Below are 24,793 nucleotides of genomic sequence, written 5' to 3' on the forward strand. Positions count from 1 at the left end.
TCATCAACATACACAAGAACATTAAGTTGAACTGATCCCTGATGTAGAGTAAACAGAGAATAATCTGAATAAGATTGAAGGAAACCATAGGTCTTCAAAGAAGCAGCTAACTTAGCAAACCAACACCGCGGAGCCTGTCGTAGACCATACAAAGACTTCTTAAGACGACACACTAAGCCAGGAGTGCGAACGTTGAAGCCAAGTTTCATGTAAACTTCTTCATCAAGATCACCATGCAGGAACGCATTATGAACATCCATCTGATGCAAAGCCCAATTCTTGACCGCTGCAACTGCTAAGAAGGCACGAACAGTGACCATTTTCGCAACTGGAGCAAAAGTTTCGTTATAATCAACCCCCTCAACTTGACAATTGCCAAAAACAACCAGACGGGCCTTAAGACGCTCTATTTGCCCATTTGCATGATATTTAATTTTGTATACCCATTTAGAACCAAGAGCCTTTTTATGAGGGGGCAAAACTGTCATTTCCCAAGTGCCATTAGATTCTAAAGCAGCAATTTCTTTCTGCATAGCCTCGCGCCAACCTTCATGTTGCATAGCTTCTTTAAAAGAACGAGGCTCAATGCCCTCAGTGATAGCTGCAAGGAAAGCACGGTGTCGTGGAGAAAACTTATTACAATTCACATAATGTGCTATAGGATAAGAAGTACCTGAGGAGCTAGTAGAGGACGGTGAACACTCAGATGGACTCGAAGTTTGAACAGTGTGGGTAACAAAGTCACGAAGAAGAACAGAGGGACGCTTATCCCGCAACCCGCGCCCCAAGGCATCGGCACATGTAGGAGGAGACGAAAGTGCAGGGGGCACGGGAGGCAATGTGGGTTCCAATACAGTATCAGTCCCAATCGTAGGTGCTGCGGGGTCATCAACCAAAACAGACTCCAAGTCATCCAAAAGATCAACATTAATCCCCACAGTAGAATCAGGCGGCGACGAAGAATAAGCGGGCACTTGAGAAGTAGAAACAGTCTGGTAGGGAAATTCATTTTCATGAAATTTTACATCTCTGGAGACAAAGATGTCACCTGTCTGAATGTCATACAATTTCCACCCTTTCTTCCATGTGGATAACCAATAAAAACACACTTCCTACTTCGAGGAGCAAATTTATTACCTTTGGCCTTTTGATTGTGTGCAAAAGCTAAACAACCAAAAACCTTAAGTTCATCAAAAGCAGGTGCCTTGCCAAAGAGAATTTCAAAAGGAGTTTTATTTTGGAGCAAGCCAGACGGAGTTCTGTTAATGAGATACATCGCACCAAGCACACATTCCCCCCAAAAGGTAATAGGAAGATTGCCTTGAAACATCAAAGCACGACCCACATTAAGAATATGTTGATGTTTGCGTTCCACACGACCATTTTGTTGAGGAGTCCCAACGCAAGAGGTTTGAAAAATAATGCCATGTGTATCAAAATAATCCAACATACATTTAAACTCTGTACCATTGTCACTCCGTATTATTTTGACATGTATTTCAAACTGGCGGGCAATCATAGAAAGAAACGAACAAAAAACTTGTGTTTTTGAACGCAATAAATAAACCCATACAGCTCTTGAAAAATCATCCACCAAAGTCAAAAAATAATGTGCTCCACATGAAGAGGGTATAGTATTCGGGCCCCATAAATCACAGTGAATGAGTTCAAAAATTCGGCTGGCTTTACTATCACTAACAGGGAAACTATCACGTTTATGTTTTGCTTGAGGACAAACATCACATGCTTTATTTAATTTCTTTCTAGATGTACTGGAAGAAATAGCCGGAACTAACTTGACTACTCTATCTGACGGATGCCCCAGACGACGATGCCACAGCTCAAAATCCGAAATCTCTGGAATTGTTACCACACACACTGTAGGAATCCGCCGAAAATAATAGAGTCCATCCTTACGTTCACCGGCTCCAATCACACTCCCCGAGCGTAGGTCCTGTATAGCACATAAAGAATCAGTGAATTGTAAAAGACATTTAGAATCATCAATTAGTTGTGACACCAAGATTAAGTTGAAATGGAACTGTGGTACAAATAAAACATTCTCAAGTATCAACCCATCAGTCAACAAAACGCGGCCAGCCTTAGTAGCAATGGCATGCGCGCCGTTAGGTAACCCAACAGAACATTGTGGAATATGATGAGTGTCTGTCAAACATGATTCAGTGCCAGTAACATGGTGAGAAGCACCAATATCAATAATCCAGGAAAAGGAAGAGAGCTCACCCATCATCTGATCATGCTGGTGATTATTTATCATATTTAATAAAATCTGAACCTGATTCGGTTTTAAATCATGCATAGAGAGGCCAGGAGACTCATGAGATGGATCCACTGAATCGCTCCCCCCACCTGCCACATCGTTGGAAGTCACGACCATGGCAGCCGCGGCTTTGGGTCGACCACGAGGAGCATTTGTAGGAGCCGCAAGAGGTGGTTGTGCGTTGGGCCGTGCACGGCCTTGGACTCCGCGGTTCCGATCTTCCCACCAATCCGGATATCCATGAATTTTGAAACAAGAATCGTTATCATGACCCGGTCGCTTACAAGCAGAACAATACAATTTGGATTTATCGTGACGGGTAAAACGAGCATTGGGTTGTGCAGTTTGGAGAGCAAACGCATGGATTTCCTCCTTGTTCGCTCTATCTCGAGCAATACCCCGAGACTTTTCTTCCTGTAGGCATGCTTGATACACACGATCGAGATCAGGTAAAGGAGAAGTGGACAACAAATTAGAGCGTACCGTTGCATATAACTCATCGTTAATGCCAATGAGAAATTGATGGAGTTTCTCCTCCTCCCGATCCGCAGCGAATCGACCAGCAACATCACAGGCACAATTACCACATTCACACGCATGGAGGGGCTTGAGACGATCCAATTCATCATACAATCCCATCAAACGAGTATAATAATCATCAATAGACATATTCGAAATTTGCCTACAGTTGGTAATATCGGCCCTCAATTGTTGAAGACGAGGACCGTTGGCCACGCAAAAACGCTTCTCAAGATAATCCCAAAGGCGTTTTGCTTCATCATGAAAAGGAATGGAGGCGGCCAATTTCGGATCAAGAGTCCGCGTGATCCATGAGACAAGCATAGAATTGACAGTGTCCCAATCGAGTTGTTTCTTCTTCTCCGTCGGTTTGGTGATTGTCCAATCAACAAACACAAACTTTCGACGAGCTTTCAAAGATAGCTTAATTGCATGAGCCCAGACAATATAATTTTCAGTAGAGAGGATCACGTGGGTGATCATATTTCCAGGTTGATCTCCAGACCCAAGATAATAAGGAGAGTTGGGATCGATTTTGCCATCGTCTGCCATGATGATGAGAAGAATCGGAGAAAGAGGCTGATTATGATGGCTGAAGAAATCGAAAAGAAGGAAAAAATTGGTAAGAGCTTGCTAGGCTGCTAGGGCTCTGATACCATGATAGAATTGGTATTCCTTGCTCTTCTCATTCATGAATGGGGTTAATATACAAGGTACAAGCGTAAATTAAGGCTAGAGATATGTACAATAATCAAGCTAATTATAAACATAAACTAAGCCTAGAATATTGCTAGAATAATAATCAAGCTAATTATAAACATAAACTAAGCCTAGAATATTGCTAGAATAATGTACAAGTATGATCTAGAAATAGAAGATTATTGGGATATTTTAATCTTAATAATCATTCACTCACTGCATTAAATTTTCCATTCAAAATTAGCATTAAATTATAAAAATATCTGTTTAAACTTTCATGGAATATATATGTCAGGTTGCGGGTGCTATCCAGCCCCTATTACTTTGACTGTTTAATCTTAATAATCATTCACTCACTGATTAATGGACCGCAACGTCCATTATTGTCCTTTGACTGGACAATTACTTTGTACCTTTGTGTATAGCTGGAATCCTCATAAGGATTTTGTCTTTATCTGCAATTGAAAGATTCTGACTGATGCTTCGAACTAGTCAGATGAACTGTTCTTCATTTGGGCTGGTGAAATCAGTTGACTCGTCAGTTGAACTGCTTTCACTCTCGTTTAGTTGAACTGATCAGCTTGGGTTTCTTCACCAGTTGAACACTCATTCAGCTGGCCATGCTTCTGAGATTCTCCTACTGAACCACCTATCAACTGGACAATCAGCTGGACTGCTCAATTGACGTAACAGTTAGACTGATTCAGTTTATGCGATCAGTTGAGTCCTCAGTTTGCGATGTAAACAGCTCATGACTGATCATACCTAGCACACTAAGGTAGATTATTAGTAACACAAATTAACAAGTTTTGTTAACATCAAAATCAAGATTGCGAACTTGAAAATTTCCAACAAGCTTATTGTTTGCTAAGTGAGTCTTCACACAAAGACGTAAAACAATGTGTCTGTAGTCTTGGCATAAAGACGTTAAACATTATGCAGATTGTAAGGTACTGCCTGCAATCTTGAGTGCTATGAGTTCTAGTTAGGTGCTGCCTTTCTGGAGTGAGTTTATACAAGGTGTTATATAAATCAAAGTATTCTAGTGGATCCTACCCGATATGGTAGAAGGGGTGACGTAGGAACAATTGAAGTCTTCGATTTTTTAAGTTGCTGTTCCCCTCATTGATTTATCGGATTCTTGAGTCTCAAGGATTCATTAGAGATATTGAAGAACAAATTTCTGATGCAGGTGAGCTACTAGAAATCACAAAGATTCTTCAAGCCCTGGGTGATCTGGCCTACTATAAGAATCTCGTTGTAGAATATAGTCTAGCGTTGGAGGTCATTATTCATTCTGGACAAAAAAGGAGAAATCATACTGGAGCACAAGCTCATGAAGTCCGGCTTTGGGCGGCCACAAAAGAAAGCACTACAGTTTAACGTCCATATAAATTAAGCATGCAAGTCCTACGTCATAATAATTGTTGTGGATAATAATTCTTTAGGATATATGTGTTTCAATGACAAAAAAATCTTTGGATATCTATATGTTTTGTTGAATAATATGCTCTTTAATTATTGTAGTGATTATTTGTTGTTCCTCTGATTGATCATTCACTCACTGCATTAAATTTTCCATTCAAAATTAGCATTAAATTATAAAAATATCTGTTTAAACTTTCATGGAATATATATGTCAGGACTAAGCAATCTTGAGAATCTAAGATATAACCGATTAATATATGATATCTACTTTCTACAAATTGGGAGTTGAAATTTTATCATCCAGCAGATTCAAGAAAATCTTATAATTACCGGTTGATTAATTAGAGATTTGTTCTAACACTAACAATCATAAAACTTTATGCTTGAGAAAACTAGTATTTCACCCGTGCGATGCACGAATTGTTATTTTATGCAATTAATGATTAAAATTAGTAAGTATTACTGTTTGAATAATTATTTAAATTTTTTGATATAATAGTCTAGTATCTTTCGTTTTTAAAAATTTAGACATTTATCATGGGGAAGACTGATGTGACACTACGCACGTCAACGACATGATTAAAACAGCCGAAAAGGGTTTAATATTGTCAAAAAAATAATTATAACGGATTAAGACTAAAGTTTGATTATATAGATAATGAAAATCGAAAATAAAAAATTATAAAAAACCAAAAAAATTCAATTTTTCATTTTTTAACATAAAAAAAACAACGGGACAAGTTTTATTAAAAAAATTAAATAGACAACTTCTCCTATTGAGCAGTTTTCTTGTAAAATAAAGTTTTCTTAGAAAATCTACCAATTGATCGATTTGTTTGATTTTCTTGGATTCGTGTGTGATAATATTTTAATTACTCCTAATCCATAAAATTACCTGCGAAACCTGTGATACCAACTCTAACACCAAATTTATGAGATAATTACGTCGTATACTTAATAATCTGACGAAATCGAAGCAGATTATGTCCTAATATTGCTCTCTTTTTTTTCGGCGGTGGTTCATTCAGCAGAAGCGCCACACACTATATATCCTTTTGTAATATTGTCTCAACTAAATAAATCTAGTAATTGTGTCTAAAATATGCTAGCTTCTACAAATTTCAAATATCTGAATTTCATATTGAATATTTTAGGTGATGAATTTGGAGATTTTATTTGAATTATTATTACACAAATCCAAGAAAATCAAACAAGTCAATCAATTTGGAGATTTTCTTGAAACGTAAGATCGCTTTTTTTTTTTAAAAATCCTGAATTGGGAAACTTTATATTAGAAGAAAACTGCTAACTATCCGGATTGGAATATCATTTTTTTTAAATAATCTCTACAAATATATTTGAAATACACTATAGAAATTCATTTAAAAAAATAATTGTTGATCAGTGTTCCTGTCCATTTAAAATTAATTGTCTTAAAAAATTGTCCCATTAAGTTTTGTATAATAATTATCTGTTTAAATATATTTTTTCCCTTGGAATATATCAGAACTAGATAACTAAAATTTGAGTGGGTAGTTTTGAGAATCTGAGATATAACTCATGAAAAAAGACCCATTATCAAAGAATTATGATACACAAGAAAATCGATGCAAAACTAAATTAATTCGTCAAAGAAGAACACAACCAAACATATAACACAAGAAGTTATTATTTAGAATTGTGAAGTTTCAATCAACGAATGGATACATAACAAACTGGTTCATTTACTACTTTACAATATTATATATCGATTCTTAATCATCGTTAACAAGCACCGGTGGAAGATTCAAGTGATTCCACGTCGGGAATTAGTGGCTGTATGAAATGAGGCGGATGCTTTATACGGACTATAGTGCTTCCTTTTGTGGCCACCCAAAGCCGGACCGGAGTCGTAAACATTGTGGCATATCGAGCACTCGAAAACCCTCAAAGCTACGTTCACATCAGGGACTGAATTCGACTGAGCGGCGGGGCGATGACCAGTTTCGTGCCCCCTAAGTGTTTGAGGCGATGATAATTCTCTAACACGTGACTTGTGTAAGATGCGGTTTTTCTCCTTTCCCGATATACGTAGCAAAAGAGGGTTTTTGTTGTCCCTTGATATGGTGGTTGTATGAGCAGTAACATTATTTCCGGTATCTCCCGAGTCGATATCTGATGCAGATTCGGCGGCAGTGGAGGAGGAGACTAAGACACCACCACGACCGAGTGAGAGCAATATTAGGGCATCAGCCGTTTCAAGTTCTTCTTCAGTATAATAATCGCAGTAGCGACGATGTCCATGCGCCGTGCGCCGGGCTTTCCTCGACAAACACGGTCGATCTCTAAACTCTTCCAATCTGGGAGCCACCATGGGTGGTGGTAGTGGTGTTGCCGCCAGAATCAAGGCGGAAAAAGAATCAGATTCTTGGCGAGACGCCATATGTATCCAAACAACACTGCCTGGAAGATTAGGGAAGGCGAGAAGAATTCAAGAAAATCAGAAAGATCGATGGAAGAAGAGATTTTGTGGAATATTATATGAATCGAAGTTTGGATGTGGAATGAGTAAGAAGAGTACTACTATTCGTATTGAAGGGTTTTCAACTTCAATTATTTCTATTTATAGGACTCTACGTTTAAAAATTGAAATATTTTTACTAATTATTGGCACATATATGAAATAAGACACAAATAATTGAATCTCACGATTTTGTATGAATTTTGTTTAGTGATAAAATGCAATGAGTGGTTTCTAATTAAAAATGGGTCTGCATGCGGTTAATTATCTCAGGTCTTGATAATTATATTAAACTTGTAAATCAAGAAACTTCCTTATTGGGGAAAGCCATGTATCCACTAACAAGATTTTTTCCTTTTGGAACTTAAAAACTTTAAGTTTCAAAAGAAAACCATATACATATATATGTAAATATATGTGTATATATATGTGTGTGTATATATATAATTTGGTCATGTACTTGAGGCCTAGTCTAATGATGAGACATTGATGTTACATGAGTTGTACGTCATCGGGATTATTCATTTTTTGCAAATTTATAAGAAACCATGAATAAAAAATACAAAAACTCTTACGCAGCGTTTGGTTGGACGGATTAAGTGTGATAGATTATTTTATCACACCTAATCTTGCGTTTGGTACGATTTTTATTTAATCAGCTCAATACTTATATGAGTGATTAAGTGGTATTACGTGTGATAAAATAATACCTCCTTCTTCCGTAGGATTATTAATCACTCCTCTATCCCTAATCTCTTTCCAATTTTATCCTTCTTCCTTCACCGCTATTGAACCACCTCGGATGCCGGACCGCCGCCGCCGCCCTCGCCGGACCGTCGTCGGACCGCCGCCTCCCTCGCCGGACCTCTGCCGCCGCCGGACATATGTCGGACCTCACCGCACAGCCGTCACCGGACCTTCGTCGGAACGCCATCGTCGCCGTCGGACCGCCGACTCACCGCCATCGTTGGACCGACGCCGTCGCCGTCACGTCGGCTGCCGGATCCGCCACCGGACTGTCGGACCGCCGCCGCCGGAGTGGAAGAATAAAAAAAAGATGAAGGGCAATTTTGTCCTTTCATCAAAAATTTCAAAATTATCCTACAATTAAAAATCTTACCAAACATACTACCATATATTACATATCTACGACAATCATTTTCTTTATCATTTACATACTAATCATTAGTTTATTTTATCCTGCAACCAAACGCAACCTTAATATCGTTTCATGGTTTAATTTTGTGATCCAAATTTTCTACCCAACTGGCCCCTGTAAAAACATTATTTTTATGTCAAAAGTATTATTGTCCATTCTAGATATCGACTGACTCATTCCATCTCACTGATATAGATAGGTGAGAACTTGACACCTATTCATAAAAAAAATACTCACATAAGATTATAAATAAGTTTTTTTAAAGAATTAACATTGTCTAGCCATCTGGATAATCCGATCATGTATTGGTTAATCAAATATTCTACTTGAAAATTTTAATGAGTAATAATGCTTGATGAGAATTTGGAATACATTAGCACGTCGTTTTTCGATTTTATCAACCATCATTAAGTTAATGGCAAGGTTCTAAAATACGTGAAGCTCCCTGAATCACGGATGTCGAGCTCCAAGTTTTTCAACCTTAAGCGAGATTATCACATGCTTAAGCGTGAAAAAACGTTTTTTTTAATCTTTAGTGTAATTATCTCAAACCAATAAATAGATAAAATAATACATAAATATGATAAATTTAAGTTTGATGCATTAATGCTCATATTTATAAAAACATAAAAATATCAAAATTACAATCTTTATTTGTTTTTGCAACTAGATGACATTAAAAAATGCTAAATATTTATCAAATTATTATCAGACATGCTTAATCAAAATTAAAATTAAAAATAAACATCTAAATTATAAATCTAATTTATTAAATAAAAAGACATACCTTCAAAATAAAAAATTTAAAAATAAATAGACGCGATTAAAAATAAATAAACACCTTAATTACTCTTAATTCGGTCAAACTACAGATTAACCGTTTTTTTCGCTTTTCTCCAAAACGGAGCATTTTTGTCGAGTTCCAAGCTTAAACAGACTTTTTAGAACACTTGTTAATGGATGCGTCCTCAAACCCGTGCAATTGACCCATTTAGTATTTCGGGTCACCAAATTGTGGCCTAAACCAATTAATACAGCCCATTTAATGAAGAACAAATTCAGCCCGATAAAAGTCGAGTCAGGCCCAATAGTTTGCCGAAGCAACTGATTTGTATCATCCATCCTCCTCTCTCCTCAAACTTAGCAAATATTTTCTTGAAAATTGGATTTAGACTGAGTTTCTCATGGCTGCTTCATCTTCTCTACTGCTGTCACCTATTTCATCCACAGCCATAGAAAATCGAGATTTGTTTAGCAACTATGCTGCCTCTTTTCTGCGTAATTCGAAGGTCGTATTCGTTGCCAAGCCAAGAAGCGCCGCCTCGAGGAGATGCGGGTTCATGTCCCCGGTGGCGCAGAAATCGTACGACCACATACCTAAACAGTTCAGACAGGAAAATCTCAAGGATGGATGTGAGGAACATTTATCCTTTTGCCCTTTTTAAGGATTTCGATGGGTAACTGTTGTTGGGATTTGGGATTTAGCTACCATCTTTGTGAAATTTTTTGGTCCTTCGTTTTTCTTGTTTTTTGTGTATGCCGACTTAGTTGTCTCAGATATTTGAATAATAATGTAAAGATGTTTTTCTTTGGATGAAAAAACTGTGTTTTTGTATCATAAATGAAAATTAAGCTGAACAAAAGATAGGTTTTTGAAAGTACGTTGCGATGTTTCTGTTGATGGGCTCGCATGATTTGTGCTCTACTAGGTTTGTCTATGGAAAATTTTATTACTTGAGCTGGTTTCTTTTCAGTTGGAAGTTGGAACAGAAGTAGGACTGTGTATTTGAATGTTTTCTTGTTAGACTGTAGGGCAATGGCTCTGATTTGGACTATCAGATAGGGTTAATAGTAGTTTAAGATTGTAGGTAACATAAGTTATGGGAGGTTGCTCGTTTTCTCATTTCTGGTTTATCTTTAAAATTATTTCTCATTTTGTTATTTAGCTGGATATTAATCTGCCACCTATGCTGTACTCTGTAGTGATGGACAATTACAAAAACACACCTCAGTATCTTTATGGCCTCACAACTTCACAGATGGACATGTTCATGACCGAAGATAGTCCTGTCCGCCGGCAGGCTGAAAAAGTCACGGAGGTCTGATTCTTTTCAAGATTTTCATCTTTTCCAAGTTTTAACAGTGAGCAATTGGCTAAGTTTATTCATGAAAAAGGATGGAAATTTGTTTCTGTTTTTTTGGGTACGGGCCTTCTTATTGGGATTAACTATGGTTTAGATACATTTTTCTCTTATTCAGATAGTAAGCATCAAGATGATAATTTGAATGGAAAATTCTCTATTGCGATATCTCTGCGAATTTATTCGGACTAAAAAGTTCTATTTTTTTGTCAGCTGAGAATCTTATTTTAATCGAAGATGTTTGATTGTCATTGTGCTTCAGGAAAGTATTTCATCAGCCTGCAATTATTTGAATAATGGCGGAATGTGGAGTTTGAGTGGTGTTGATGAAAGAGGTCCCTCAAAATACAGCATGTCTGTCAGCATGTACCGCGGAGGTGGTAGAGGATCTGGAAGGCCTAGAACTGCTCCTCCTGACTTGCCTTCGTTACTTTTAGATGCTCGAATTGTGTATCTGGGCATGCCAGTATATCATCTGTTTCTATTATCGCCTTTTCTTCTATTCTTCTTTTTCATTGCCTTTTCTTTTTGCTTTTTTATTCATGTCATGATATTCTTCGATTTGCAGATTGTACCTGCTGTTACGGAGCTTATCGTTGCACAGTTTATGTGGTTAGATTATGACAGCCCAACAAAACCAATTTATCTATACATTAATTCATCAGGAACCCAGGTGATCTTTTAATCTATGCAGTATGCACTCTTTTTTTTTTCTCTTTGTTATCGAATCTTTCTCCTGTGACCCATATTACAATTAATTGCATTTTGTTTGAATCAATATACAAGTTTATTCTAACTGTCCATCTTATGCATATGTTTAATCAACATCTGATGCCCCTGTATGTTCACATAGGATGAAAAGATGGAAACTGTTGGATCAGAAACTGAGGCCTACGCAATTGCTGACACCATGGCAGTAAGCCCCTGAGTATGGCATAGAATTTAATTCATTGGTTTATGAAATGTATTGAAAACTTAAGTGAAGTAAAAGAAAAAAAATCTGAGTGGATTCACATCTTTTATTTGAAATACATTACAATAATCACGAGATGAAACAAAAACTGATATATTATTAAGATTTGCCTATCTACATATATACTGCCTTGATGTTTTGGTTTCTGGTAGCTTTTTAACTTCCAGCCCAACCTTTTTTTCTTGCGTTTACAGTACTGTAAAGCAGATGTCTATACCGTAAACTGTGGAATGGCATATGGTCAAGCAGCAATGCTTCTATCTCTTGGAGCAAAAGGATATCGAGCATTACAACCGAACTCATCCAGTAAGACTTTGTTCACCTTCGTCCTACTTAGCTTTATTTCAAATACTGACATTCAATTTATGATATTATGGCTAGCACATTTGAATTAATTAGTGAATACATGCATTCTGACTCATCTTTTAGCATCTCTCTCTAATTATTAAGGGATAATACCTCATGCAAATGGTTTTGGGGCTCCAAATGTGCAACACCGAAAATGGCCTAACATCAACCAAAAGAGAATGTTGTATTTTGTAGTTTTGGAAATATGATATCTTTACACATTTATCTACTATTGTTATCTGTTATTGTTTGCTGAAGGTTATGAGGTAGAAAAATTATTTGATGTATTAAAGGTACAATGCCAAGAATATCTCTACATAATTTATAAAAATTTCAATTACGGATTATTTTAAACTTTAGCGCCATAATTTGCCGTTGTATTGGGATGTACGAGATGCAGTGCATTTCTTTTTTTAATAATTTATTTATTGTGTATGATTTTTGTGAATAGTTCAAGCATGAAAGTTTAATGTTACTACATTTGTTAAGATAATTTGTCTATTTTTTCATTTTACGTAATATAAGTCACTAGACGTAAAAAAATTTTAATTTATTTTTACTTTATCATTTTTATTTATTTATTATAGATTGCTGTATGATGTTGTAACATAATATTTTCTTTTAGATAATAGAACACTTTGCCACACGTGATGTGTATGCTTTCTTCATTGGTCCAAGGAGAAAATTTCATTGGTCCAAAGAGAAATTCCAATGAAATTTTCTCCAGTCATCTACTGATCTACCTAATGTAATATTTGCTTGGACTTGGTTGTTTAGCGGCATTGATTCAGTAAGGGGTCAGAGTCATAAATCCTGAACACCAGTTCTTCCTTCAACAGAAAAACTTTTGTCTCTATGAACATTTATTCAGAAGATTTGAGCCAAGTCTAGCTACAGCTGTATTAATATTTCAGTTTGGGCTTTTTGTTTGGTGGTGTCAGAAATTTCTTTAGGGCGTGCTGAAGAGTCATTTTTTGTCTGGTATTAAACGGTTTATTGTCGTAAGATACCAAGAACAATTTATTCACTTAGTTTCACAATAAAAATGGATATGAAGAGCAATTTTAGTTCAGAAAGCAGCTTCTACATTTTACCTGAAAAGGCCAGAGTTATATCTTAGATATCAAACCAAAGGGAAATTTGTTCATACTTTCTATCCGTTGTTTGGCTGTTTACTGTTTTCATTTGAATTTCCTCACACTTTCTATCCGTTGTTTGGCTGTTACTGTTTTCATTTGTATTCTGCAGCAAAATTATATCTTCCTAAAGTCAGCAAATCAAGTGGATCCGTCATAGATATGTGGCTTAAGGTCTCCCTTTCTCTCTCATCCCTATATTTATGTCATAGTCTCTGTACACATCACGTTTATATCCTCTGCACTGCCTTAGGCCAAAGAGCTAGACGCAAACACAGAATCCTACATCGAGCTTTTAGCCAAGGGGATTGGAAAGCCAAAAGAAGAACTTGAGAAGGACATCCAACGCCCAAAGTATTTCCGAGCTCAGGAGGCTATCAACTATGGCATTGCTGACAAGATCATCGACTCTGAAGATGCTGCCTTTGAGAAACGGGTATTTCTTTCTGCAATATGTTATTGTCTACTTTTAACACTCTCGCCTCGGCACATTTTAGTTTATTTTAACTCTTTCTGTCGTCATCAGAACTATGACGAATTGTTGGCAATGAGAAGAGCAGCTGGGGTTGGTCCTCAGGCATCCCCCTCCGGATTTAGGTGAACAAGAAAACCCGAAAATGCCTTGGATTATTCTGTGCACGTACTCTTGATTGTGCACTGATCGTCATATCAGGGCTGCTGGTTTACATTAACGAGTCTTCGGTTGTAATCCATATCAACTTTTTTATCCTTTTTGGTGTGATTATGCAAAACTCAAATCAGCTCTTGATAGTATTCAAGTACTCTGAATATGGGCAAGTAATAGAGTATTGCTTGATTACTCCATCCAGACTCTGTACAATGATTATGATATTTGAGATATATACCAAATGTATATTTGTAGAAATTTTAGTAAGGCAGATAAATTTTTGCAAGCATTAATTATAATTATAATAAAAATTCTTTAATTATGCACCAAATTAATCACTTGGTTACATTAATATATTAATCATGTTGAATTAGTACTGTGTACTATACTTATAATATAAAAATCATTAATATTAAAGTAACTGTAACTATTATTATTATTGTTATTGTAGTTACTTTTCTATTTATTAGTTTTTTAGAATAATTATTACTAATGTTAACATTGCTAGTTTAATTAAAAAAAATTATTATAATAATGAATTCATTTAATATAATTACTATTATTTTAATTAAAATAGTTATAATAAAGATATTAATTATTATTATTATTATTGCTATAAATACTGTAAATATTATAACGGGAAAAAATGTTCTTCTGTAAAAAAAAATGGTAACAAATCTATATTCCAGTAATATTTTGGTAGATTGGTATTTTCTAAAAACCAATTTCCATACTTCAACTCTAAGTATATTAATAACAAAAAACTATTGTAAAAAGAACAATTTAAATGTTTTTAATTTTAATGTAATTTCTAATATATACATGCAAGCGATGGGCACTAGTATTTATCTAATAAAAGATTAGTGAGTTGTAATTTATTTAATTTGAAAGGTATAGATAAGAAATGAGTATTATGTGGACGAGTAGGTCTCATGTGAGACCGTCTCACGGATCTCAATCTGTGAGACGGGTCAACATGCCAATAAAAAGTAATACTCTTAGCATAAAAAGTAATACTTTTTCATGGATTATCCAAATAAAGACCCGTCTCACAAAATACGACCCGTGAGACCGTCTCACACAAGTTTTTGCCTATGTGGACATAATCTTGCACGAACTTCGGTTATAATTAGAGAGGATGAGTTATGTTACACGGATTGATCGGATGGTTTAGAGCCAACTAAAGAGTTGTGGAAATCGCTTCGTCCATTACAAGATCGACCTGTCTTATATATATATAAAATCCGTAAGTTCGTCAAAAAAAAATGCAACTGTATTATATATGCAATCTAGCATGATTATCAAGATCGAGAGGAAGTGTTCGAGATCCTCTCGAACCTCTATAAACTTCTTTTTCTCTTTAATTTACGCATTTTTCCCATTGTTTTGTTTTGTGAACAAACAAAGATTTTTAAGTAAAGCAAGAGTAATAAATTTATAAAAGTAAGCAAGAGAAAATTTATGAAGTTTCGTAAATGTAGTAAATATTAATTAGTAGCCCGTACATTTTAGAATTAATTTAAGACAATTTAGCATTAATTAATTTGTCTATCAACACAATAATCGAGTAGAAATCGATCGACCGACGAAGGATTTCAACCACAATCAAAATAATGGCCGTAATATGTAATTTAATGTTTATTTAGCAATTAAGTTTTGGATATAATTTCAAGTCACTCTAAATTTGTAGTAAGTAAATACTTAGAAAAAAATTATAAATATTTTGTAATATAGATAAAATCAATTATTTCCCAAATCAATTTAATACTTTAAATTTAAATATATTTATATATAAAAAATACGTACTACCTACAAAAAGTTTAATATTAATATGAGCGAGAATAATAAAATTTATCCAACAAGAAAAAGGTTGAAGCACCGAACACATACTCATCTATAAATTTAATGTATAATTCTATTTAGTTTTAATAGCATTGTATAGACAAAATTTGGTAAAACGATCTCACGTCGTCGTAGTTGTGAGATAGATGTCTTATTTGGATCACCCATGAAAAAGTATTACTCTTTATGCTAAGAGTATTACTTTTTATCATGAATTTCGGTAAAATTGACTCGTCTCACAGATAAAATTCGTGAAACCATCTCACAAGAGACATACTTTAGTATTTGATTAAAAACACATAACTAATTTTTAATGTATATTTGATTAATGTACGTATATCTATTAATAGAGTTGAACGCTTTGCTGTTTTATCTATATTACTAAAAGAATAAATGTGATCAACACCCATATATTGTCCATGGAAAGAAATGCAGACGTTAGGACAATTCTCGTTTTGTGTATCTATCTACCTTCAAAACCTCGGTTTCGGACAGCAAGTCGCGCCCAGTGTATCACCATTGTCCAGAAAAATATCCAAGTCAGTTTCATTTTCAAGCACTGCCTTCATTTTTGGTGACTTGGAACTTCGTGCTGGCTGTCTAGAGGCATGTATTGCGCCATTATAGCCCTTACCTCCGAGTCCATATACGACTGAAAATGGGCGCACAGAAAAAGAAACGGTAAGATGTAAGAAAATGGATCTTCCAGTGGATGGCTTAGATATGATAGTGTGCCGAGTGTTCTTGAACTTGCAGACTACAGATACACTTTGGACTTGGTATTGAGCTTAGTAGTAAGTTTTTTCTAGATGGTTCGGTTCGTGGGATGAGATGATGGAGAATGCATAATATAGAGATGATAAGTCGATACATATGGATAACAAAATGTCGTAGGGCTCTAATAATTTGTATAACATGTTGGATGAAACAAATATAAGTGCCTATTATTGCGTCGTTGCTCTCAAACAAACTCCTTTCTTTTTGGCGGTTTGCATGCAAGGAAAGAGAGCATTTAAGTGTAGAAAACTTACCCTCCACCTATATCGGTAAACAAGATATGCTCCGCCGGCAGCCATGGCCAATGCAATCAAAATAAGCCAAACGGCCACCCAGGAAAACTTCTCACCAGTAGCCCTCTTACCTGTACAAGAAACATCGTAGAAATAAGTCCGAAGATTTATGAATGTACCCATACATACAAACAACAAAATATTTAGGAGTGAACTAACTTATGCAGGTATCATGGTCCCTGATATACAAAAGATCTTTGCCACAAGTGCATTCGTAACTTCCCCACGTATTCTTGCAGCTGCATTCAGGGCATTGACAAGCTTTCTTCTCCAGGCATTCGTCAATATCTGTGAGTTAAAAGAGATGAAAGATACGAGAACAAAAGTTAAACAAGCAAACTGCATCTAGGAACAAATAGTATTTGATCGTTTAGCTACACGTTCACATTCTTGATGCAAAAGATAAAGAGTAACCAAGTCACTGCATATGTTTTCTGAATTGGTGACTCGATATTATGCGTAATTCCTCTTCTATGTTCCCACAACTTGGTAATGGTGTGATAGGATGGCTAGTTCGAGTCCGCCTGACTCCTAAGAATGAGCATGAAGAACGAGATGATTTCAATGGGAATCGAGAGGGAATTCTTATTATGCATATATTGAATGAATACAATCAAGTCTCTTGTATCTCTTTTATACAATTGGTTGTAACTAACTAACTATTTTAACTACCATTTAAGAGGAGATATATAATCCTTGAACTTGTACCAACGTTGCCTTATTTTCGTATCATTATTCACTCGTTCGGATAATACCTTGTCCTCAAGGTGAAAGCTAGGACATGTGCCATGAAAGAAAACAATTTCTTCCAACGGCAACCCGTCCCGCTGAACCAATATTTGAGTGACCAAGATAAGAATTTCTTTTGTGTTATTTTATTTTCGGGTAGTTAAGAATGATAAGAAGAGTGGACACCACTTGATTTACAATTGAAGCCGCTGGAAATTGGAATATTGGAACATATTCTGGACCTTCAAACCCAGCAACTGAAACCATAATAATTTCTATGAACCTCATTAAACCATCATGCAAGGCTTTAAGACTGTACCTGTGAAATAATCCTACCCGACACCACCCCCAATTCATGTAAGGAACTTCCTTTCTAATCCATTTGACCCAGAAGATCTGTGGCCCCTCCTCATCAACGTACTTAATTTCTAGCAAATTGATGCTCTGCTCCAGTGTCATTCTTATTTCATCCCTATTACCAAGGTTTTTTTCCACCAAATTGGACGTCACTCTGATGATATGCAGCGCCTGTTCTGAACTCTGTCCAGTGTAAGCGACTCCCTCAAGAGCAACACTTTCAACCTTTCTCAGTGTTTCTCTCAATCCATCACTATCTTGCCAGTGCTCTTTGACCAGCAGCCCGCCCTCAACCTCGACATCTTGCTTGAAATATTCTGCTAACAACCCTTTCCTCTCCCCCACCAATTGATGCATTAAGCCTGGTTTTGTGTGAAGATGAAGGGCAGAACTTGAGTGTTGGTGGTTGCCACGCTAGTTAGCTTTCTCTCAGTTAGTGAATTCCAATCAGAAATCTTGATAATTTTTCCATAATCAATAGAAGCATCATTATACTGAACAGATAGGGCAGGTGCTCCTATGAATCCACTTGTATCTTCGCCAAGAATAAACTGATACTTATTGTAGTTATAAACTAATTCAGCTCCCATGGACAAGGAGTCACTTGTCTTGGAATTAATTGCATTATCATTTTCACTTTTGGAACTGTCGGCCAACTCACCGAACAAAAAATCAGCAGGTTTCTCATGCACAACTTTAGTAACTTTGTAAAAATTATCAGCACTCTTCTTCTCCTCAAGCCCAAAGGCAGGATATTCATACCTGTTCCCTGCGCCTCCCTTATCCCCCTTGGTGTTTTCTTCGAACACCTTGTTGATGTTGCCAAAAATGGGGCCATGAGGACCAAATCTCGTATCTAATGCTACCAAAAATTCCTTCCAACAAGAAATGAAAGGGTTGCAGCTCATCCACTCATACCAATTAATGCAATACCATCCAAATAAAATGAAGCATTTTTCGATCGTCAGGAATCCGGAGTATTGTAATGATCAAAGTACCTTTGTATGTAAGCAATCCAAGCTGTGGAATTGTCACCTCAGAAGCGACTAGCGAGGCACTTTTAGGAGAATGGAATCAAGTTGAGTAGTTTGCACAGTCAATTTGGGATTCCGCTGTTGCAAAAAATTAAGGTCTATCTGAGAAGATGGTAGACTGTTGGCAAATGAATTCAGATTACACTGGAGATACTCTGCCCTTGGCATCTAATGTTCGAAAGCCATCTGTAAATTTCTTTCTCGAATCAGTAAGCAAATCCATACTGGTACTCTGCTTATCAATCAAGAGCATTTGAGTTACATGTAATGACGTGAGTTTGGCGAGAATTTCATCGAGTTTTGCTTGACTCGTGTTGTCTGCCATAGGATGGAATCAACAAGAGCACCAATTGATAGGATGGCTAGTTCGAGTCAGCCGGACTGCTAAGAATGAGGACGAAGAACAAAGAAGAACAAGAGAATTTCAAAGGGAATTGAGGGAGAATTCTTATTATGCAATTTTTGAATGAATACAATCAAGTCTCTTGTATCCCTTTTATTCAATTGGTTGTAACTAACTATTGTAACTACCATTTAAGGGTAGAGATATAATCCTTAAACTTTTGCCAACGCTGCCTCATGTTTGTATCATGGTGTTACCGCATGACGTCAACCACGGGTGTGGTATATGGTAAAAACTAAGCTGAGAATGATATGAGATGGAAATGTGTCTAGCAACAATTATAATATGGTATTCAAAAAGTTACCAAAATAATTTTATTATTCTGGATGGATCTAAGTTTAAAAAAAGTGAAACTCATATATTTCTTACCTCCACAGCTTTTAACACCATCTCCTTTAAACCCTGAAGGACACGCGCATTTTCCATCCTCGTTATCCTGACATCAAAATATAAAATAATTTCCATTTTATTCAAGTTTTTTAGCTCGGAAAAAAGATGAAGACAAACTTAAAAAGAATCACTAACCACACAAGCAGAGAAAGTGATTCCATTTCTGTTTTCGTGCCAACAGCCTCCATTGCCCAACTTGCACCTCCCAGGTCCACTTGCTGCGTACAAAAAAAATCAGATCAAGTTAAATTACTGTACCTCGGGGGTCAAAATGTTTGTGAAAGAAAGAAACAAAATTTATATTAATCTTTCTATGCTAAAGATAAGATGAGATATAAATCAACAATAAACATGCTAAAACAAGTATAACAAATTAATACAAAGTCACAAGATACTTCCTACAAATAACTATTTCCAGTAGGCCTTTTAACATCATTTGCAGAAACTACCCACCACTCAAACGAACAAACTGAAAAATAAATTATATCATTAAACATACCAACGCAAGAGTTGTAGCCATCACCCTTAAACTGCACACCATTCACGATAGGGCATTCACACACCCTTCCTCGAAATGTGTCCTAAATATGCATACACAAATATTATCAGAAGAAGTTGAAGAAGCTAGATAAAAATCCGTAAATTAAAGCAGAAAGAACCTTGCAAGCCGTAAAATTAGACGTCTTGTCTTGCCAGCAGCCACCATTATTATCTAAGCACTCATTTGTTTCAACATCTGCAGGCAAGACAACATCAGCTTCAATTTCATTTTTAATAACAATTGATTGATCTAAAGTCATCAATCAATTGGATCAACTTACCACCACTCAAACAAACAGACGGCTCTGTAGTCTCCTCGAAACCGGAACATATAGCCTTCAAAACTGCGCCTCTCTCCAGTTTACCTGAAATATAAACACATTGGATAAGATAGTACCTAGATTGATTGATGGATTATGGAACTTATGTTACCCAAGAAACAGACCTCGATATTGCCGATCATTCACCATTAGGGTAGGCAATATGGTTACATCACCACGGGACCCTTTTCCAACCTATAGAACTTTTACTTCTCAGACATTTTACATGATTATCATCACAGACAAACATAGCATCAAGATATAACGTACTTGAGCATCTTGCTCTTCTTTTAAAACAGGATTGTCCGAATCAGCATTAGAGTCACCCATGCATTTTTCAATCTTTTTAAGATCAAGCCCTGGTATGCACCAAAAATGAAACAAAATAAACATGACATGAAGACAGATAATTTGTGATGAAAGACATGTACGGTTACCTAATGAGCTGATAACACTGTCAGCACATTCCTTGTTGTATTTTTTCTCCTTCATGGGGCATCTAATTTGGAAATCATTAACATAGTTCCACCATAACCATGGCTTTTCGGTCTCATTGGCTAATCTAAACACACATAGCTGTCTCAAGTTTTCAAGAACAACGTCTTTTCCTTCATAACCAGAGCTAAAATCTTGTTCAGGATCTGGAGCACAATATCGTCCTTGGTTGATGCACTGAGACTTACACTGCCTACTTATAGTGAACGCCTGAGGACAATACCAAGTTATATAATGAGGCGTAAATTTAGTGTAACCACCTTTTTCAAGGACTTGAGCCACACCCTTAAAATCCTTCACAAACTCGATCATCATATCACACTTAACTCCACACTCATCGTTGCTGTTAGTCCACAGTTCATATTCCACTCGATCGTCTGGATGGGGAACAGCTTCTCTCCAGTCAAGATTCACGTTCACCATGTCGCCGCTGCTGATTGCATTCTTTAAATTCTCACCAAAACTTTTATCGATCAGCGCAGACGGTATTGTTATGTTCGAAATATATTTTGCGGATGCACCAGCTTCTTCAGGTGAGTTCATGGTTATCAATGGTTCATCAATGTTATCAGCAACTAGAACTGCAGCTGCACCGGCATTCTGAGCATTCCAAACCTTTAAAGCAAAAAAGCAATCTGCAGCATGGAGTCAAATTATTAACGGAGTCAACCTCTTACCGAAAATCAAACAAATAAATCATAATTCTCTAAGCTTTTTTAGCACTTCCCGTAGTTACAAAAGTTGCTAAATAGAATATAAAGATTCAAAAATCAATGTTGTGATTACTATCAGCAACCATGACACTCAGAAGAAACAATAAGATCAGACTCTGACCCGGCTAAAAGCTTCATTTATCAATTAAAAGTAACATGATTATTCATTTTTCAAACCTCTCAACTGGCACTACCAGTGACTATATCTCTAAAATCCACAAACTTTTAATCAATTCCCACACCAGTCATAGACCGTGTCCTACCTGCACCTGATTTCTGAAAAAAAACTTAGCTATTTAACCATTGTTTGACTAACATTTTTGACATACGACCTCTTCAATTTTTTAAAATTATCAGGATAGTTGGTTCTGTGTGTTAATTTTTTTGAAGCATTGTTTCAGGAAGGCGGCAATGTGATTTTTGCTAATGAGAAGATCACGCGTAGAAAAAAGTAAATAATTTGAGCCCTATCTAAACAGCCAGGTTTCCGTTGCCAAGGCTGTTTTAGCTATGAGGGAGAATAAACAGAAAGCGTATCCATAACAAACAATTAGACTTCAAAAGGAACGACTTCAAACCCAACCACCATCTATCAAATCAAGTTATTTCCAAAAGAGGTAAACATGCCAGATTTGATTTCATACAAGAAGATACAGCGTAGATTATATAGAATAAAATCGCATCCAAATGAAAGATCTCAGATTAGATTATTTCTATAAAAAGCAGAAGTGCCATATTGGATCACAAAAATAATATACACCGTAGATTATAGAATCTTATCAGAAAATGGCACCCAAACGACAAATCCCAGATTAGAATAACATCATATCTAGTGTGAAACAGAGAAATTAGACAAGAAAACAAAAAAAAGGGGTTTCTCCAAAAGAGTACATACCTCCACGATCAACAAGAACAAAGTTAGGCAAAGCTCCAGCCTTGTCCTTGAAAGAAATCCCAAAATCATCAAAACTTTTACACCCTTTCTTATTCTCTTTTGGATACACCGCAGTTCCAGCCAAGCTCCCACCATATTGTGGAATCCCGAAGTTGCCAATGGCACTGTCATGTATACCCTTTATGCTGTCCGGTGAAGTCACCCTTAAACTGTTCTTCTCCACCACGAACCGACCCACAACGAATTCTGAGAAAATCAGAAGCAAAATCCCCAGCAAGATTCTACCTTTTGATCTTGTGGAACAACCCATCTGATAGAAATTTCAACGAATCTTGGAAGAATCGAGATTTTCTACTCTCGGGTTATTTCTTCCTTCTGTGCAGTTCTTCCGGGTGTTGAATCAAATGAAACAAGCACTCAAATGTATGAGGTTCATGCGTGAGATTTGGGCTGTTTGACCATGGAAGACGTGGAATTTGCAAGGGGAGTTGAATTGACTCATGTGGCGCTTGGACACGTTGCTTGTATTGTAAGAGAATCAAATACAACATTTACGATCTAAGGTAAGTTTTGTCGTTTTGGTTGGTGGATAAAATTATGAAATATACAGGAATAAATAATCAAAAATAAAAATATAATATATAATAATAAAATAATATTATATTTAGTTTGATAGTTAAGAATGAGATAATTAAGAATTTTTTGATGAATTGATAAGATTGTCCATCCACTTCGACGACGGCGGTCGGTGACGAGAAGTGATGGTGAGTTTGGATATAGGAGAAGAGTAAAATTTAAAAAATATGATGGATTAAGAGTTAGATAAATAATCTCAGAGAGTGATAAATGATTATTTTATATGAGTTATATGGGAAACTTACTTATCAGTCCCTATTTCTATTCAACTTTTACTTCTACTCCCCATCACCCAAAAAACCCTCAACTTCACTTGTGAATTAAAACTCTCTCACTAGAGAGTCAGGAACAAAATTTGTTTGATTTGGGGACTGACTGCAAATTTACCGTTAACCTAATCATTGGTATTGACTTGATTAAATAAAAATCCTACCAAACATGAGATTATGTGGGTTAAAAAACCATGAACTCACCTAATCTCTCATACCAAACGCTCCTTGAATATGCAAAGATCATCTACACTTTTTTTAGTATTTTATTTTTGAAAAAACATATGAGAAACAAATTTTTTATTATCGAAAATTGCATAGAGAAAGATATATCTATATATATTGCTATTTTTTTTTAATAAAACAAGAGATTTTTGCATCTAAAATGGCACAATTTTAGCCCCTACATTTGGAAAATGAAACTACTTGCAAAAACAAACCAAGAAATATAGGAAAGATCAAACAATAATATCCGATGCCGCACCTCATAAAAAAAGTCGGAAAGAGGTTTCAATGCACTTGAAGATTAGGTGAAGGTTCTTCCTTAGACAATCAATGTCACTATTAAAACCGAAAAAGTTAGATTTGTTGCGAGAAGCAACTCGATCATTCTAGTTTCGCCCGTATGAGAGTTTTAAGTAAAACACATGGCAATCAAAATAAACAAAAACTCACGTGAAACGATTTCATAACCTCATTTTGTGAGACATATATTTAACCAAATCCAACTTATGAAAAAATATTATATTTTAGTTAAAGTATTATTTTTCATTTTAATTATGGATCGAGTTTACTCGTCACATGAAAATAGATCTGTGAAATCGTCTCACAAAAAACCAACTCATAAAAATTATGTGATTTCTTAATTTTTTTTTATTAAAATGTCATGATAAATTAAATACAGAAACAAAATCTTAAGATATAATTTTTGTAAATATTATTGTACGTTGTATTTTTAACAGTGACAAAAACTTGTGTGAGACGGTCTTACGGGTCGTATTTTATGAAACATATATTTTATTTGGTTCATCCATGAAAAAATATTATTTTTTATGCTAAGAGTATTACTTTTTATTGTGAATATCGGTATGGTTGACATGTCTCACAGATAAAAATTCGTGAGACCGTCTCACAAAAAACTTATTCTAAAATCTTACGATATAATTATTGTAAATATTATTATACGATATATTTATTTATTGTAGTTTTATTATTTTTTTACAATGATGCAAAATGTTATTTGCCTCTGTTTAGACATGGTACGACTCAGTTCGAGATATTTTCGGTT

General features: G+C 35.8%; 2 protein-coding genes across 4 annotated transcripts; one reads left to right on the forward strand and one right to left on the reverse strand.

Moving 5' to 3' along the window:
• Positions 1 to 9,705: 9,705 nt before the first annotated feature.
• Positions 9,706 to 14,070, forward strand: LOC140808967 (ATP-dependent Clp protease proteolytic subunit-related protein 1, chloroplastic). The gene is made up of 9 exons (XM_073166382.1): positions 9,706 to 9,999; positions 10,570 to 10,685; positions 10,990 to 11,193; positions 11,296 to 11,400; positions 11,581 to 11,643; positions 11,895 to 12,006; positions 13,297 to 13,358; positions 13,438 to 13,620; positions 13,711 to 14,070. The coding sequence occupies exons 1-9, from the start codon at positions 9,771 to 9,773 to the stop codon at positions 13,783 to 13,785; spliced, it is 1,149 nt and encodes a 382-aa protein (XP_073022483.1). The 5' UTR covers positions 9,706 to 9,770; the 3' UTR covers positions 13,786 to 14,070.
• LOC140808965 (vacuolar-sorting receptor 3-like) lies at positions 10,187 to 23,125 on the reverse strand. Of its 3 annotated transcripts, XM_073166375.1 has the most exons (13): positions 22,601 to 23,125; positions 20,935 to 21,627; positions 20,768 to 20,856; positions 20,623 to 20,692; positions 20,459 to 20,542; positions 20,297 to 20,373; positions 20,137 to 20,218; positions 19,773 to 19,855; positions 19,617 to 19,683; positions 16,884 to 17,012; positions 16,686 to 16,795; positions 16,248 to 16,306; positions 10,187 to 10,271 (listed from the first exon to the last, which is right to left on the reverse strand). In XM_073166375.1, exons 1-13 carry the CDS (start codon positions 22,908 to 22,910, stop codon positions 10,202 to 10,204), a joined length of 1,923 nt encoding a protein of 640 aa, XP_073022476.1. In that variant the 5' UTR covers positions 22,911 to 23,125; the 3' UTR covers positions 10,187 to 10,201. The 3 variants fall into 3 exon arrangements, with proteins under 3 accessions (XP_073022476.1, XP_073022475.1, XP_073022474.1); XM_073166374.1 differs by lacking the exon at positions 10,187 to 10,271 and having other exon boundaries at positions 15,984 to 16,306; positions 22,601 to 23,123; XM_073166373.1 differs by lacking the exon at positions 10,187 to 10,271 and having other exon boundaries at positions 15,984 to 16,306; positions 20,768 to 21,627.
• Between the last annotated feature and the right edge of the window lie 1,668 nt (positions 23,126 to 24,793).

This window comes from Primulina eburnea, chromosome 13, assembly GCF_022965805.1.
Source record: "Primulina eburnea isolate SZY01 chromosome 13, ASM2296580v1, whole genome shotgun sequence".
NCBI classification, from domain to species: domain Eukaryota; kingdom Viridiplantae; phylum Streptophyta; class Magnoliopsida; order Lamiales; family Gesneriaceae; genus Primulina; species Primulina eburnea.

Excerpts from the sequence above, each read along its gene's own strand:
- LOC140808967 (XM_073166382.1), top strand. The coding sequence starts at position 9,771 with ATGGCTGCTTCATCTTCTCTACTGCTGTCACCTATTTCATCCACAGCC. Across the intron at positions 11,194-11,295 it reads TTGTGTATCTGGGCATGCCA|ATTGTACCTGCTGTTACGGA; the intron begins GTATATCATCTG and ends TTCGATTTGCAG. Across the intron at positions 11,401-11,580 it reads TTAATTCATCAGGAACCCAG|GATGAAAAGATGGAAACTGT; the intron begins GTGATCTTTTAA and ends ATGTTCACATAG.
- LOC140808965 (XM_073166373.1), bottom strand. The coding sequence starts at position 22,910 with ATGGGTTGTTCCACAAGATCAAAAGGTAGAATCTTGCTGGGGATTTTG. Across the intron at positions 20,374-20,458 it reads GTCTGTTTGTTTGAGTGGTG|ATGTTGAAACAAATGAGTGC; the intron begins GTAAGTTGATCC and ends TCTTGCCTGCAG. Across the intron at positions 17,013-19,616 it reads TGGTGTTAAAAGCTGTGGAG|ATATTGACGAATGCCTGGAG; the intron begins GTAAGAAATATA and ends TTTAACTCACAG.